Source organism: Amphiprion ocellaris, chromosome 17 (genome assembly GCF_022539595.1).
Source record: "Amphiprion ocellaris isolate individual 3 ecotype Okinawa chromosome 17, ASM2253959v1, whole genome shotgun sequence".
NCBI lineage: Eukaryota > Metazoa > Chordata > Actinopteri > Pomacentridae > Amphiprion > Amphiprion ocellaris.
The window spans coordinates 23146121-23160962 of NC_072782.1; the positions used below are offsets into that span (position 1 = coordinate 23146121).

A 14842-nucleotide genomic window follows, 5' to 3' on the forward strand; every position below is an offset into this window, starting at 1 on the left:
TGCCACCATGTTGCACATAGAATTTTAATATTATGTTGAAATTCCAGTTACTATTGGTCTTCATCTGTACTGTGTATGTTTTGTTTTGAGTCCTATTGTTCTGAGATAGTCACAAATTTACATGATTGGAGCTCCACAGTTTAGAACAAGAACTGGGTAGAATGACGCCGAGTTAACTTATTGAACCCAGCAGAGACACATTTGTGAGGCTTGTTCTTTTCAACAAATAACCTCAGCATGTTTTTGGACTGTGGGAGGAGGCCGGAGAAAACCCACGCATGCACAGGGAAAACATGCAAACTCTATACAGAAGGATCCCAGGCCCAGGATCTTCTAGCTGTGAGGTGACAGAGCTGTGAGGTGACAGTGCTAACCACCAAGCCACTGTGCAGCCCTAAATGACACCAACTCAATGTTATTTATATAAACACTTAAAACAACAGATGTTGAACCAAAGCATTTTTTAGTGGACAGAGAGGATTAATGCTAGAATATAAATCTTAAGTTTAGGACCCCACAATATTATATAAATTAAAGAACAGGGTTTCGACCCCACCGTGTTGCTCATTATACACATTTCCGTGACTGATTTGAATATTAAGGTTATTACTGTACAAAATGATACTGAAAACAACAGAAAAAAGCCTCCACACAGTAAAGATATTCAGGACTCCCTGTCTGTCCTACAGAAATAGATTCCTGTGGGTCTGTTTCTTCCATTGTATTTTAAAGGGAGAATAAATATTAAAAGTTTTTTTTTCATGTTTATTCTAATTGCAGTGCATTTAAAAGCACATCAGGTGACCAGAAGACTGTGTAGATATTTGCGACATAAAAAGAAACTCCTTCATGTAATAATTTATTTCATGTTTTATTTGCTTTGTGTTTATTTCATTTTTTAATTAATTAGCATTTCTTTGTTGAAATCTGTTTTCACTTTGATGTTAAAGTCTTCTTTTTCTGTAATTATTTTTGTTAAAGTAGCTAAATGACAGTGATTCAATGTTTAAAAGAAAGGAAATGGGAAAAAATCCACGGTGGGTAAACACTTTTTAAAGGAACCGTATATGAACCAGAATATCCTGAAAATAAGCTTGAATTACTGAGGTCAGGCTTTGTTTAACAGATTATTTCTCTCATGTAAACTGGAGCACAGGAGTAAATGTATCTGGAAGCACTGAAGCTGCTGAAGTGAAGAGAGAACAACAAAATGGTGTTTTTCTTTCTAATTTTACTGCTCAGGAGTATACAGTACATAGAAAACAGTGACAGTTCACACCACATCCACATCTGTAGAACGGTCCTGAAACCACTGATACATGGTGCCTGAAATCGTTACATATAAAACGACAATAATTAGACTCATCACTTATAAAGTACACAATGTTTTAAAGTCTATACAAACGAGCTGTTTTCCCAACTGGACTGAAAGCTCCTCATACAACGTTATGAACAGGGCAGAAAAATAAAATGTGGTACACATAAAAGCTATCTTTAGTTCATGGCACTGTGTACACGTCTGTCAGAAGGAGGCTTCTGATCAGTATTCACAGAGAAAGTGTCACTTCCTGTGTTATCTACACCGTTACACCACAAGATTCAATATGATCCAGAATTGTGCTTTAGAACAAGAGAAGTCAAATACATGTCGCTAAACAGGGTTCTTTTAAAGAGCAGCTCGGCATTTTAGGAAACACTTATTTGCTTTCTGGCTTAAATTACTGACAGTAATTTGATCTTCTTTCTTTATTTGGTGCAAAATCCAAAGTGTAAAAAGAACAATTTACTGTTTCATGGGGAGCAATGTGCAGGGCAGAGCAGCTGGCTGTTTCCAGCCTTTGTGCTGAGCTAAACTAACCATGTAGACTTACAGTTTCACTCATTTGTACTAAAGAAATGCATGAAAATACATCTCAGTGGACATTCAGTGCAATCGCAACTTTTATCATTAATAATGCTACCCAAATGTGCTCTCATGATGTATTTTGAGCTTGCAGAGCCCAGAAGCACTAGAAAATATATACACTACCATTCAAAAGGTTCACATTTTCCATGAAAACTCACACTTTTATTCTTGTGCTAACATAATTGCACAAGGGTTTTCTAATCATCAGTTAGCTTTCAACACCATTAGCTAACACAATGTAGCATTAGAACACAGGAGTGATGGTTGCTGGAAATGTTCCTCTGTACCTCTATGGAGATATTCCATTAAAAATCAGCTGTTTCCAGCTACAGTAGTCATTTACCACATTAACAATGTCTAGATTGTGTTTCTGATTCACTTAATGTTATCTTCATTGAACAAAACCGCTGTTCTTTCCAAAATAAGGACATTTCTAAGTGACCCCAAACCTTTGAACGGTAGTGTAAATCAACAAATAAAAAATCATTTCTTACTCCTACTTGAGTACATTTTTAGTTGATATCAAAGATATTGATATTGATAAAAGATTTGAAATGAAATATTAGCACTGACAGGCAGATAATGAAAATCTTAGAAGAAGAACACACAAAAAGCATAACATTTAAATTAAAAAAATAAATATGGCATGTTCTTTAATGTAGGTTGAAGTATACCTATATTATTTATATTATAATATTATTACTTGTTTTCTTATTTTACCCAGTGAATGTGTACATTTGAAATGTATTCTATTTAAAGCCTCTGCTACATGACAACAGTTGGAATAATCTGTTCAGTCGACTACAGGAGAGATTTAATGTTCTCAGCAAGTGGGTTTAAAGTATGTGCATATATCAGTACCGACCTAAATGAGTTGGAAAATGTGTCTGTGCTGCTAATTTTTACAGATAAATTGTAACTCTCATTATGCTAATTTTATTCCTTAAATGTCTTTTTAGCTCATTTTTAAGAGGTACCTGGAAAATATTGAATTTTCATTAGAAATAGCAAGTAAGTAATATGGTTACTGTGAGAAACTGAGTTCTACACGAGACATGAAACATATATTATGGTCGCTGGAAGTGTTTTTAGTTTTTTTCATGACGTTATCTAGTCAGTCAAACAAAACACCAGGTCCAGAATGAGGTTTCTTTCAAATGAACCTGGCTACACAAAACACACTTGCTTCTTCTCCTTGAGGTTTGGTAAAATGTTAACTCATATTATAATATCATAGTTAAGGTTTTCTCTTTGTCTATATAGAAAGAATCCTTTAAAGTTAGTTAAACTGACACACTAAAAACCTCAGTAAGACTTATCAGACATCTTGAATTCACTTTTGTTGCAATATCCTCTCACATCTGTTGGTTTTTGTGGATCGAATTTACTTCTCAGTTGGTGCTTTTTTCTTCCAGCATATGACAGGTATGTATTTTTTCCTCATCTTACCAATTCTGTCTTTTCCTCGGGAATTTTTTCTTTTAATTTTTTCTTTTTTTTTTTTTTTACAATTTACAGGGCAGCTATGTGAGTCAAAGTGTCATATTTTTAGCACTGCAAATTCTCTTTCAATGTAGTAAATGTTTTCCTTTCACTGGGCAGAATTTTAAGCGTTTCTGCAGAACACTTTAGGTCCCTCAGCGAAGGAGAAATTAAACTTGAAGTGTCACACATTTAAGGATGATGGTATCTGAATTTGTAAAACCATGAACCCAACAGTTTAAACACTTGACTTAGACATAACACGTAACCTGCATCCTAATTAGCGGTCTTTGCGATTAGCTACTGGGATTGTTTCAGTTTACATTTTTGACTTGCAATCAGTTCATTGTTCAGCCCTTGTGCAAACACTTTGACTAAAATCGGCAAAGAAATCTGCTCCTTTTATCCCTCCAGAGTCTGTAATTATTCCAGGTTTTCTCAAGACAATAACATTTCAGTAAGAGAGCCCAACATCAACATTCAAACAACAGGACAGATTGTGTTAATCATCTCATCTAAATGCCAAAAAGCAAATAGGCAAATTAACCAAAATGTCAAAGCTGAAGAACCTGCACCATCCATCTTCATAAAATAACTTTTAAATAACTTTAGAAGTATAAAGTATATTTCTGAGTTCTGAATCTTTAAAGTGAACAGTGCAAAACTAAGTTAGTCGAGGCTTCTATAGTTAAATCTATGTTGTGTCTTCTGTACTACAGTAGTCCCTGTACAGACTACACACTTTTCATCAGTGCAAGCTTATTTCTCTGTAGAAAAATCACTGGGAAGTAGAAGATCAGACAATAAATAACAAAACTTGTTTATCAAATTCAACAAAGCCTCAGTGACTTTCAGTGGCATCTTGTAAGGATATCAACCTACAGGAGGGAGATAAATGCTCTTCCTGACTGGAAACAGCAGCTAAAGCCTATTTAGTGGACGCTCTGGAGATTTTGACCAAGCTGTCATGAATCAGTGAACAAAGATTTGTTATTTTTAATCCAGTACAGGTGAGAAGTCCTCAGCTGCTGAAGAAAAATGTGTGATTTTGGTCAAAAGCTCCGGAGCCGTTACTAAATGGACCTGTCAGTAAAGTTGTTTTGTCAAGCAGAGAACCACTTCACATAAATAATTAAGAAAACCCATCTTAGTTAAGATCGAACTTTTCCCATTTTGTACGATATTATTTTACATTGGTTAACATGTAAATTTCAATAGAATATTAAGGCCAGTAAAAAAGTTGTAATATTTTGAGATGAAATTTGTAATATTTATTAGAAAAATATGAAATACTACAAGAAATAAGTCAAAACAATAATACATGATATAATTAATTTTGAGAGTAAACTAGCTATATCATGAAAACATTAAAAGGAAAAAGTTGTAATATTATAATACTAAGAGAGTAAAGTTGTCAAATGTTACTATTTTGATTTAAAAAAAATTCAGAATACAAAACAATAAAGTATTAATATTTCTCTAAAACAGTTGTAATATTGTGAGAATAAAGTTGTAATATTTAACAAATTAAGCATTATGCATAATTACCCTGCCAAGGAACGCGGCAGAGTAAGGTGACGATTGGCGTACGTTTGTCCGTCTGTTTGTCTGTCTGTCTGTCTTTTAGCAACATTACTCAAAAACGGACTAATAGATTTGGATGAAATTTTCAAGAAAGGTCAGAAATGACACAAGGACCAAGTGATTAAAGTTTCGCAGTGATGCGCCTTGTAGTCTGGATCCATGGATTTGTTAAAGATTTCTGTATCATTGCGAGATAGCGGCATGGTGTCACTGTAACTATGACAACAAGTGAACACTACATCAGCTGCCTGCTGACGATCACATGACTGCGATCCTACTACAAATTGACCGCTGTGGACTTATTGGGACTTATCTGTTGGAAATTATACAAGGAACAACTGATTAAATTGTGGGGGTGTTTCTGAGTCCCATCAATTCCTGCCGCCTGCTACATATTTAGGTTTGTGATTCGGTATCCATACATAACGTACATATGCATAATACACACCTGTGCTCAGCGCAAGGTCATTTTGTTTGTGGGTACATCTATATTAAATGACCACATTCTATAGTGCTGTGATTTCTGCCACAATTTTTTTTAAAGATTTCATCAGTCGGAAATGATACAACGACTGAGCAGCCTTGGTGGAGTACTGCACTCTCAGAGTGCTTTTCTTGTTTTAAAATAGTAATAATTTTATGAAAATGAAAACATTTGAAGTCATATAATAAGATTTTAATATGTGAGACCTTGTAATACACAGGTCAGATGTTATTATCAGCTTTGCACATTAAAAAAAAGAAGTTTCATCAATAAGCCCCTAAATATCAGAGCTTTTATTCTACTGACATGAAACCAGTTAGACGCTGTATGAGAAATCTTTTGTTTGTATTGTCTTTGTTGTCAAAATATTTCGACTTCTTCTGCTCAAAATTGAGGGACCATTTATCTAAAGGTTACTACCTTTTACTTTTTAGCTCAGCCTGTGACAACTTTCATCTCAAAACATTACAACTTTTTTCCTCAAAATGACATGAATTTTAGTTTTTGTTTAAAAGAACTTTTTTCCATAACATTTTTGTCAATATGTTACAATTTGTTTTCTCAAAGAATTATGACGTTTTATTCTCAAAATCGAGCAACTTTTTCCCCAAAAAGGTTAAGACTTTTTTGCTAAATATTTGATGTCACTGTACGCTCAAAATGTTACAACTTTTTTTTCTTATTTTTTTGCTCAAAAATCTTAAGTGTTATGGCAACATTTCTCTTCAATATTGTGCAGTTGTCTTATAAAATTCTGACTATACTCTGAAGGTTTCTATTTGTTTTCCTTGTAGGTGTCCTAATACTCCTTTGTCAGTAGATGCACTGGAAGAGAGGCTTTTAAAAATATTACTAAACATAAAACATCAGTATAACTTGGCAGTATCACTCTGTGATTGGTTTAAAGCCTTCCAAACTGAGGAATGTGATGCAGAATAAAGGAGTGTTGAGGCTGACAGAGGTGCTTCATTTTCCCTTCAGCTTGAACTGTGCTTTGCTTGGTTGCATCGCTGTGTTGCCAATCAACAAATAAAGCATAAAAAACAACAGATGTGGAACGTCACCGATAGCTATTTAAGAAAGAAACTGAAATGCAAAACAACACTTTAGAAATGACGAGTGCAGAGCACGGATTCCTTTTGTTATAAACATCAATATTGCACCGAAGCAGCATATTTGGACAAGCATTCTGCTTTAGAGTCAGAACAGTTTATCTTCCAAGGAAAAGATTTAGATCAGGACAGTAGCTACTAGTGTTATGCATAAATACAGTATAAAAATACATTATGGAAAATCTGCAGGGGCTTTAGTTGGGCATGTTGGGTTGTGGGAAATGTAGTGGGAGAGGAGAAGGAGTTTGAAGGGAGGACGAAAGAGGTAAGAGGAGAGGAAGGGACCGAGATGCTCAGCACCTCTAGAAGGTCTGGTCATCGTTGCAGGACTCGGTGGCATGTCCGAAGGCCTCGCAGATGTCGCAGTAGGGCCTCTCATCGGCCGGGTTGCCGTGGTAGGTGGTGTGAGGTACGGAGTCAGGGCTCTGAGCCTGAGTAGGACAGTCCTCAGTGTCATGGAGGTCGAAGCAGTCGCAGATGTCACAGAACAGACGAGGGGTCGCCTTCTTTTCACGCTTCGACACACCTTCATCAAAACTATAGCACGGAGATAATAGAAAATAGATTACGAGACGTACGATGATCTTTATTTTTCTAGATTTGTAGGCCACAAATCTTTTGAAAAGATACCAGCCAACAATGTTTCCCATTCCCTAACCAAATTCACATGCTCAACATGACTCATACCAAAAGCCACATTTAAACTCATAGTAAATTTGGATTTGACCAGTGGGTCTCATCTGGCTGGAAATTACATTAACAAGTGACAAAAGACAGGAAGAAATTCTGTTAGAGATGTTAATAATTGGCCTGCACAGTGGCTTGGTGGTTAGCACTTTGGCCTAGCAGCTAGAAGATCCCCGGTTAGCCTCCCGGCCTGGGCCTGGGATCTTTCTTCTAACAGTGTAAATTATCTTTCCAAGCATTACTATATTATATATAATTTTTGTTTTATTTTGTTATTCTCCTGGTTCACGTCCTGGCCTTCCCAGGATCTTTCTACATGGAGTTTGCATGTTCTCCCTGTGCATGCGTGGGTTTTCTCTGGGTTCTCCGGCTTCCTCCCACAGTCCAAAAACACGCTAAGGTTGAATTGGTAACTCTAAATTGTCCGTAGGTGTGAATGTGAGTGTGATTGTTTGTTTCTATGTGTAGCCCTGTGATAGACTGTGATCTGTCCAGGGTGTCCCCTGCCTTCGCCCTAAGTCAGCTGGGATAGACTCCAACACCCCCATGACCCTAATGAGGATTAAGCAGTGTATAGATGGTGGATGGATGTTAATAATGCATTTGAACTAATTCCGTTTTTTGATTATATTTGTATTAATAATGAAACACCCAGTGGGCTGTACCACAAAGCAAGTTCAACATATTTAGCCTTTCTTTGTGTAAGTGGACTGTTGGAAGGTTGCCGATGCATCACTTTTCTCCTTATGAAAGCAACACAACAATACAACAAATAAAATTTGGTCTGATGAAAGCATACCGACCAACATGTTGACCAGTCGAGCTGGAAACTACATCCCTGTCAAGATTTCAGTCAACTCACCTACATGATTCTGGCCTGCCAAAGGAAGTATCTTATAAAATTCATCCTGTAGGTGAACAACGCATCCACCCTAATCAGATATTATTGTTATTATATGCTGTACCAGACCAGTCAGTGAACAAGATGACTCAACAGCTCTCAGCACTGCATGATCTATTTCTCACCTCAAATTTATTCTGCAAGAAGTTTTGATGGATAATTTGGGGGATGACATTTGATGTTTCCAAAACAGAAGCAGAAACCATAAACAGTGACACACAAATGTCAAAGTGTGGAGAGACGCAAAGGGCTGGTTTTCATCACCCAACAGTCCAAAACCTAAAAATATTAAATTTACAATAATATAATAAAACTTAAAAAAGCTGAAAATGTCACAGGTCAGATGATGGAAACAGGAGCTGTTTTGATTTTCTTCCAATATAAATGCTAAAATGATCACCGAAAAAGCTGCTGATCAAATTCAGTTGTTTGAGCTCCTCTTGTGAAGCTGCAGTTTTTCAATCATTTCATTTTTTAACATTTATTTCTTACCCATCAGTGTTGCCATTGAACTCAGCCAGAGCAAGCTTCTTCAGTTTGACCTTCAGTTCCTCGTTCTTCCGCTGCAGGTCAACAATCACACTGTTCAAGAAGTTGATCTGAGGGAGACAAACAAATGTCATCACCTGAACAGTGCTGCATTTTCTGTGGCACAAATAGGAACTGAAAATTAAGGTCGTCCTGATCTGATCTCCCGGATAGGGGCCAGTCGAGGCATTTTATAACTGATCAATATTAGCATTGACTTAAGCCTGATCTTTTGTTTATCTCTGCTATCACACAGGTATTGTAAAGAGAAAGCACAATTTACAGCAGGATGCCAGGGAGACAAATTTTGAAAAGCTTTCGAGATCAATAATCAGAAGTGGTTTCAATCAAAAACACAAACTGAACACCGAGGACATTTGTCCTTTGTTGGAATGAAGTTCTCGTCAGAGGACATCAAGCGTCACAAAAGCCTTTTTCTTGGTGCTTGTTGCTAGCTAAACTCCTAAAATGCTCTCTTCTTGCCAGCATAGATCTGGATGCAGTGATGCCTCCTCAGGTTGCTATGGCATTAAACAATAAGGAGCTCCGCCTGGTGGAACAACCAGCTACTACAGCTAATCTACAATACATTTTCTCACATGCATGTAGAGAATACAGGTTTTGTCACTGTGTTTTGGAGCTTGTGGAGCCACAGTTCACACCACCATCCATAGTGCATTGCAGACAGCGTTTTACAACATACCTACATCCACCGATCAGCCACAACATTATGACCACTGACAGGTGAAGTAAGTAACATCAATCATCTTGCTATAATGCAATCTTCTGCTGGGACACTTTGAGTCCTGACATTCATGTGGATGTTTGACATGTACCACCCACCTAGGTCCCACCCTGCAACCCACAGAATTCACTGCCACCATCCCACTGCCACAGAACATCCCCAGAGGTCCTGTGTCCATGAACCACTGGGTCAGAGGAGTTTTTTTTAGCAGCATAAAGGGGACCAACACGATATTAGGCAGGTGGTCATAATGTTATGCCTCCATTCAGTCACAACCTGGATGCAGAAATTCATTGTCTTTATGTGTTGGAGAGCTATTCAGTTGTAAAATATATGCATTACATTGATTTTAAGAACCTTTATGTAGTTGAAGTATGTGTAAAATCTTGGAAAATGGTGTCGGATTGGGAGTCGGATCGGATTGGGGGCAAAAAAACATCCGTAGACATCCCTACCGAAAACCCTTAAAGGCAGTGTAAAAGGCATTTGCAGATGGTCTCACCTGTCCCTCAGCAAACTCCTTCTCTTCCCTCAGCTGCTCCAGAGCTGCTTCACCTGTGGAAGAGCACCGAGAATCAGAAAACATGCCAACAAACACAAGTGTCATCTCAGATGCAGAACTAATGGGAAAAATCTCCTCACCTGAGGGTGGAGCATCTCTGTCTTCTCCCTCTGAGGCCTGTGTTCCCATGAGCCTTTGCTCTAAACTGTGAACTCGGCTTTGGAGCTGAGCTTTGTCTCTCTCCAGCGTTTCTACGGCTGACTGCAGGGTCTTGGCCATGGCATTTTCTCCTCGCAGCACTGCGATCTGCAGTGACAGAGCAAAGAGATAAACATTTTGCAAACCTGAGATTACACTGGATGAATATACAGTATGTGATATTTTAGTACCTCATTCCTTAGTGTTTCCAGCTCCTGGTCTTTGTCGGAGATTAAAGCTCCAGTAGATTTCTGGAAGTTGACATCTCCCTCTGTTTCCTGATTAGAGATGGTTTCTCTGCAGGAAATTTAGTGAATATGAAAATGATGAAATTGAACCTGTGTAACCCAAAAGTTTATGAAGAATGAAATCATAGACAGAGAACCAGATATGCAGACATCGCTTCAAAAAATGTTTTTTGCTTTTTCCTTGCTAATTTACTTCCTAAAATCTCTCTCAACAATGTCCTCTGACTGTCCAATTGTCAAAATTCAGATAAGAGAAGAGATGTACATATAGAAATGCTGATGGATTCTTCTAGGTCACCTTCAACAATTACCAGAGACTCCCTGATATTTTAAGCTTTGTGTGTTTTGGGACAGTTTTTGCCCTCTAAAGGACTATTAAAGTGACTGTACTTAGAACAGTCATTTTATGGACTTAAAAACCCGTACTGTGCTGTAGAAGAACTCTATTCTGTGCTTAAAAATCCTGACATTTCATCAGAATCACTTTCGTCTACATGTTTTGGATTTCAAAGCTTGTGCAAAATAAATTGCTTGTATTAAGCAGATTCGTAAGGAAAAAACCCATAAATTCAGCACTTCTTGGCACGACTGAGATACCATTAGTGAGTCAAAATTTCAAACAAAGACTTTTCAGCTAAACTGCAGGTAGTGTTTGCTTACGCAGAGCAGATTTTTAATAAGCATACAAATGACAACTATGCGTAGTAAAATGTAATTTGGTGACATGTTTGTGCTCCAAAGCACTGTGCTGATGACAGCTCAGTTATTAGCCATAGTTTTTTTTTGCCACAATAGAACAATTGTCCCTCTCCACCTGCTCTGCTTGTTAGATTTGGCTCCCCACTTCTTCATATTCCAACAAAAGGGATTTGAATTAAAGGGTGTCAAAGTGAAGTGAAGCAGGTTGCTTCACTGCAACACACCTCCCATCTTTCTTAATGTTCACTTGAAAACTTTCTCTCCCTCCACATCTATTATTTCTGCTCTAATTGTACAACAACCTCTTTGTTTCCCTCCAGCCGACACCACACAGCTGCCAGTTCATTTCTTATCCTTCTGCCTTCACTCCTGTCGCTCTGATCTTACACCACATACTTTGATACACGGCTGTCATTCTGCTTCAGCCATCCATCATGCCCACTTTATTGAACATTCGACTTCAGTCGCTGTTCTGTGGAGCTGCCTAGGCATTTTAATCTTCTCATTATTGAGAGTGAAGCTTCTGTTTCTGGCTTGTACAGGTACAGAAGAGTTATATTCATGGCTTCTTTTGTTTCCAGACTTAGAAAGACCTTAAAATAAGACCAAGAGCACGATGAATTGATGTAAAAGCTAAAACCAGATTTAGAAATGCTCTGGCCATCTTCAACACAGTGCACACCTGGCTGTTTTACGGAGAAAACTGATCTGATCAAATGAAAATCAGTCTGCAACTAATCTTTCATTAACCCTATGAGCACTGGACTACTTCCAGGGTAATTTTGCTACCTTTATTTTAAACGTCTTATTGGTCAATATAAGAACTACCTATAAATACACTATCTTGCTTTTTCAACAGTCTAGACAAGGGGTGTCAAACATAAGGCTCGCCAGAGTGTCCAATCCGCCCCGCGGGACGACTTTGCAAAGTGTAAAAATTATAGAGGTGAAAATGAATACTTTCTGTGAAAATATTTAAAGACATTGAAGATTGTCAGCAGCTTCAGTATGACGGAGTTTGGTTTGGTGGAACCCTGCTGTTGATGCACTGCCACAACTTTTATGCACTTTTTTATGTATAAATTTCCTACATTTACAATGCAGGGGGACAACTGAACCTTCTTCCTTAATAGCTCTTACTTTAGTTTGTGTGGTGTGTCATGATTACTACACAAATGCAGAAATGAATGGGAATTTAAAATAATTTCTAGATCTCGACAAGCTGTAAAATATTATATTGTTCAGTTCCAGATATACCTGTGACTAAATGTTCTATGCCTTTGCAGACACTGTGATCTGTAAGTTGTAACGCACAAATGATAAACTGAGGCATAATATTGTTGAAATTTCACTTATTTTGCTACAGAAATTTCAGGTTGCTCATAATATTCTGTACAAAGAAAGTTCATTAAATGTGAACAATGTCAGAATGTACTTTGTTGCACTAAAACAAAGGGAAATATTTGGAGTTGTGGTTATTTATAGGTTATTATGTTATGATTTTACTGGTTATGGCCCACTTGAGATCAAATTGGGCTGAATGTGGTCTCTGAGCTAAAATTAGTTTGACACCAATGATCTAGATTGATATCTTCAATCACTTTATATGATAATACTTGCAGATTTCTTGTGTTCCCCTTTAAATCAAAGAAAAATACTTAGTATTGTGAAACTGTTATGATTTTACATATAAGGTAACTGGCAACATCAGAACCATGATGGTGGGATGCTGTATGGCTTAGAAACTGTAAAAAATACGTGCTTAGTGCTTAATGGGAATATTCATGATATTATTCACTGAAATGTACACATACAGTAGTCTACTTGAAGAGATAGTAAACCAGGCAAATGTTTTAAGAGAATGGCTAGCCTGGCTCTGTTCAAAAGTAATGAAAGCTCACTTTGTATTTTAGAACTGTAGTAAGCAGCCCACTAGGCCACTAGTCAATTGACAGCAAGTCAATTGGTTACTCTTTCAGTAATTAATTAATCAATGGCTTTGATTGACTTTTGATGTAAGTCCTCACACAGAAAGTAGATTCTAATGTAGACATGGTAACCGTGGTTACGATGCAATAGCAATCTAATTACAGATTTTTTTGAAATGTTTTTAAAAAGCCAACAAACTTCAAAGTGTGTTAAAAATTCAGAAAATCAAGAGATGTCTTACCTGCTCTTCATGTCTGCTTGCTGACTGTCTCGGTCGTCATTATGCTGAGAGGCAAACACACACAAACACAGAGAATTTAAATAGAACCTAAAGCCATCTGAGCTTAAAGCGTTTACTCACAGCAGGAGGGCAAACTCACAACGCTAAATCCTATCACTAGAAATCACTGATTTTGGACTAACAACAACCGTATCTATAACAGGATAAAAGAAATTTCCATAATATGAAGTGATTTTTTGTCTCTCTATGTAGCCCTGTGATAGACTGGTGACCTGTCCAGGGTGTCCCCTGCCTTCACCTTAAATCAGCTGGGATAGATTCCAGCCTCCGCTGACCCTAATGAGGATTAAGCGGTGTATAGATAATGGATGGATGGATGGATTTCTATAACATGAAATGGGAAAGGTCAGTACCTCGTCAAGATGCTGAGACTTCTGGGAGGCCAGCTTCAGCTCCTCACTGAGAGTGAAAACAGAGAAAGAGGAGATGACATATATGAGTGTTGAGCTGAAGGCAGTACAGTCAGATAAGTATGTCGCAATCACTGCTATATGTTTAAATCTGGTGGTGGCAGATGTTCACATCTGTTAGCATCACTGAAACACACATGCTTACACATAGTACATACAATAAAAATCAAGCTACCTTTTTGCTGTGGCTCTTTTTGTGCACTGATACATGATCCAAATACAATGTATTCCTCAGTATGTACACATATCAATGCTTATGCCTTATTTATTTAGTCAGCAACTGTAAAAACTTTCCAACAGTTGTTGAACTAATCATGGCATGACGAAAATATAAATAGCTTCCACTGGACGGTGCATAACAACAAGCAATAAGTAATAAAAGAATAGAGGAGAATAGAGTAGGTCTTTATTGTCACTATTACAAAAACAATGAAAATCAGTTTAGCACTCTCCATATAGCAGAATTGAAAATAAATTATATAAAGCAATATTAAGCAGGCTAAAAATATATTCAACCGAAATATATGCAAAAGAGCAAATATGGACCAGAAAGAGAGCACTAGGCCGCTGCATCCATACACTCTGCCATCCTTTAACTTTGGTCTGTACAAAGCAATTTATTTTCTGCATTATTCTTGGCATTTATTTCAGTATGAGCTTAAAAAAAGCAGTCAAATGTTCAAAGACTTTGGACTAAAAGCATCCTGAGTTGAGTGAAGACCAACATTAATGAGTAAATATACAGTACTGACATGCAATGATTTCTAATCTGCAGACTAATTCTCGTCATCCAGGAAACCATCTGTTGGCCCATCTCTGCTGCTACACCCTCTCTTTTTAAACATCTGAAAGGATTTGCCGGAGTTTTTATACAGTAATGATATCCTACACAATGTGTACCGCAGTGACTGTAAACAGAGTCAGACATGCTAAAGCTGATACTGTAATCTGTGCAATGGTTCAAATGTGGACCCGGAGATGGCTGAATAGATGGTCCTGTCTGGGAGTTTATGAATTGGATATTCTTGGATGCTGAAACGAAACGATTTCCTGGAGAAATTGAGTTTAGCCCCATGTGGGTCATTCATAGGATTTGTGTCAAAGGAAGAACTCTAAGAGCTATGTG

General features: G+C 37.4%; 1 protein-coding gene across 2 annotated transcripts in view; it reads right to left on the reverse strand.

Moving 5' to 3' along the window:
* Positions 1-1211: 1211 nt before the first annotated feature.
* Positions 1212-14842, reverse strand: part of clip1b (CAP-GLY domain containing linker protein 1b) — a 57473-nt gene continuing 43842 nt past the window's right edge. For both annotated transcript variants that reach the window (XM_023276788.3, XM_023276789.3), the window contains 7 exons: positions 13660-13705; positions 13247-13290; positions 10321-10426; positions 10072-10237; positions 9932-9984; positions 8649-8755; positions 1212-7105 (listed from right to left, as the gene is read on the reverse strand). In XM_023276788.3, the coding sequence (XP_023132556.2) occupies positions 6871-7105; positions 8649-8755; positions 9932-9984; positions 10072-10237; positions 10321-10426; positions 13247-13290; positions 13660-13705 (757 nt within the window). In that variant the 3' untranslated portion in view covers positions 1212-6870. The remainder of the gene's footprint in view (positions 7106-8648; positions 8756-9931; positions 9985-10071; positions 10238-10320; positions 10427-13246; positions 13291-13659; positions 13706-14842) is intronic.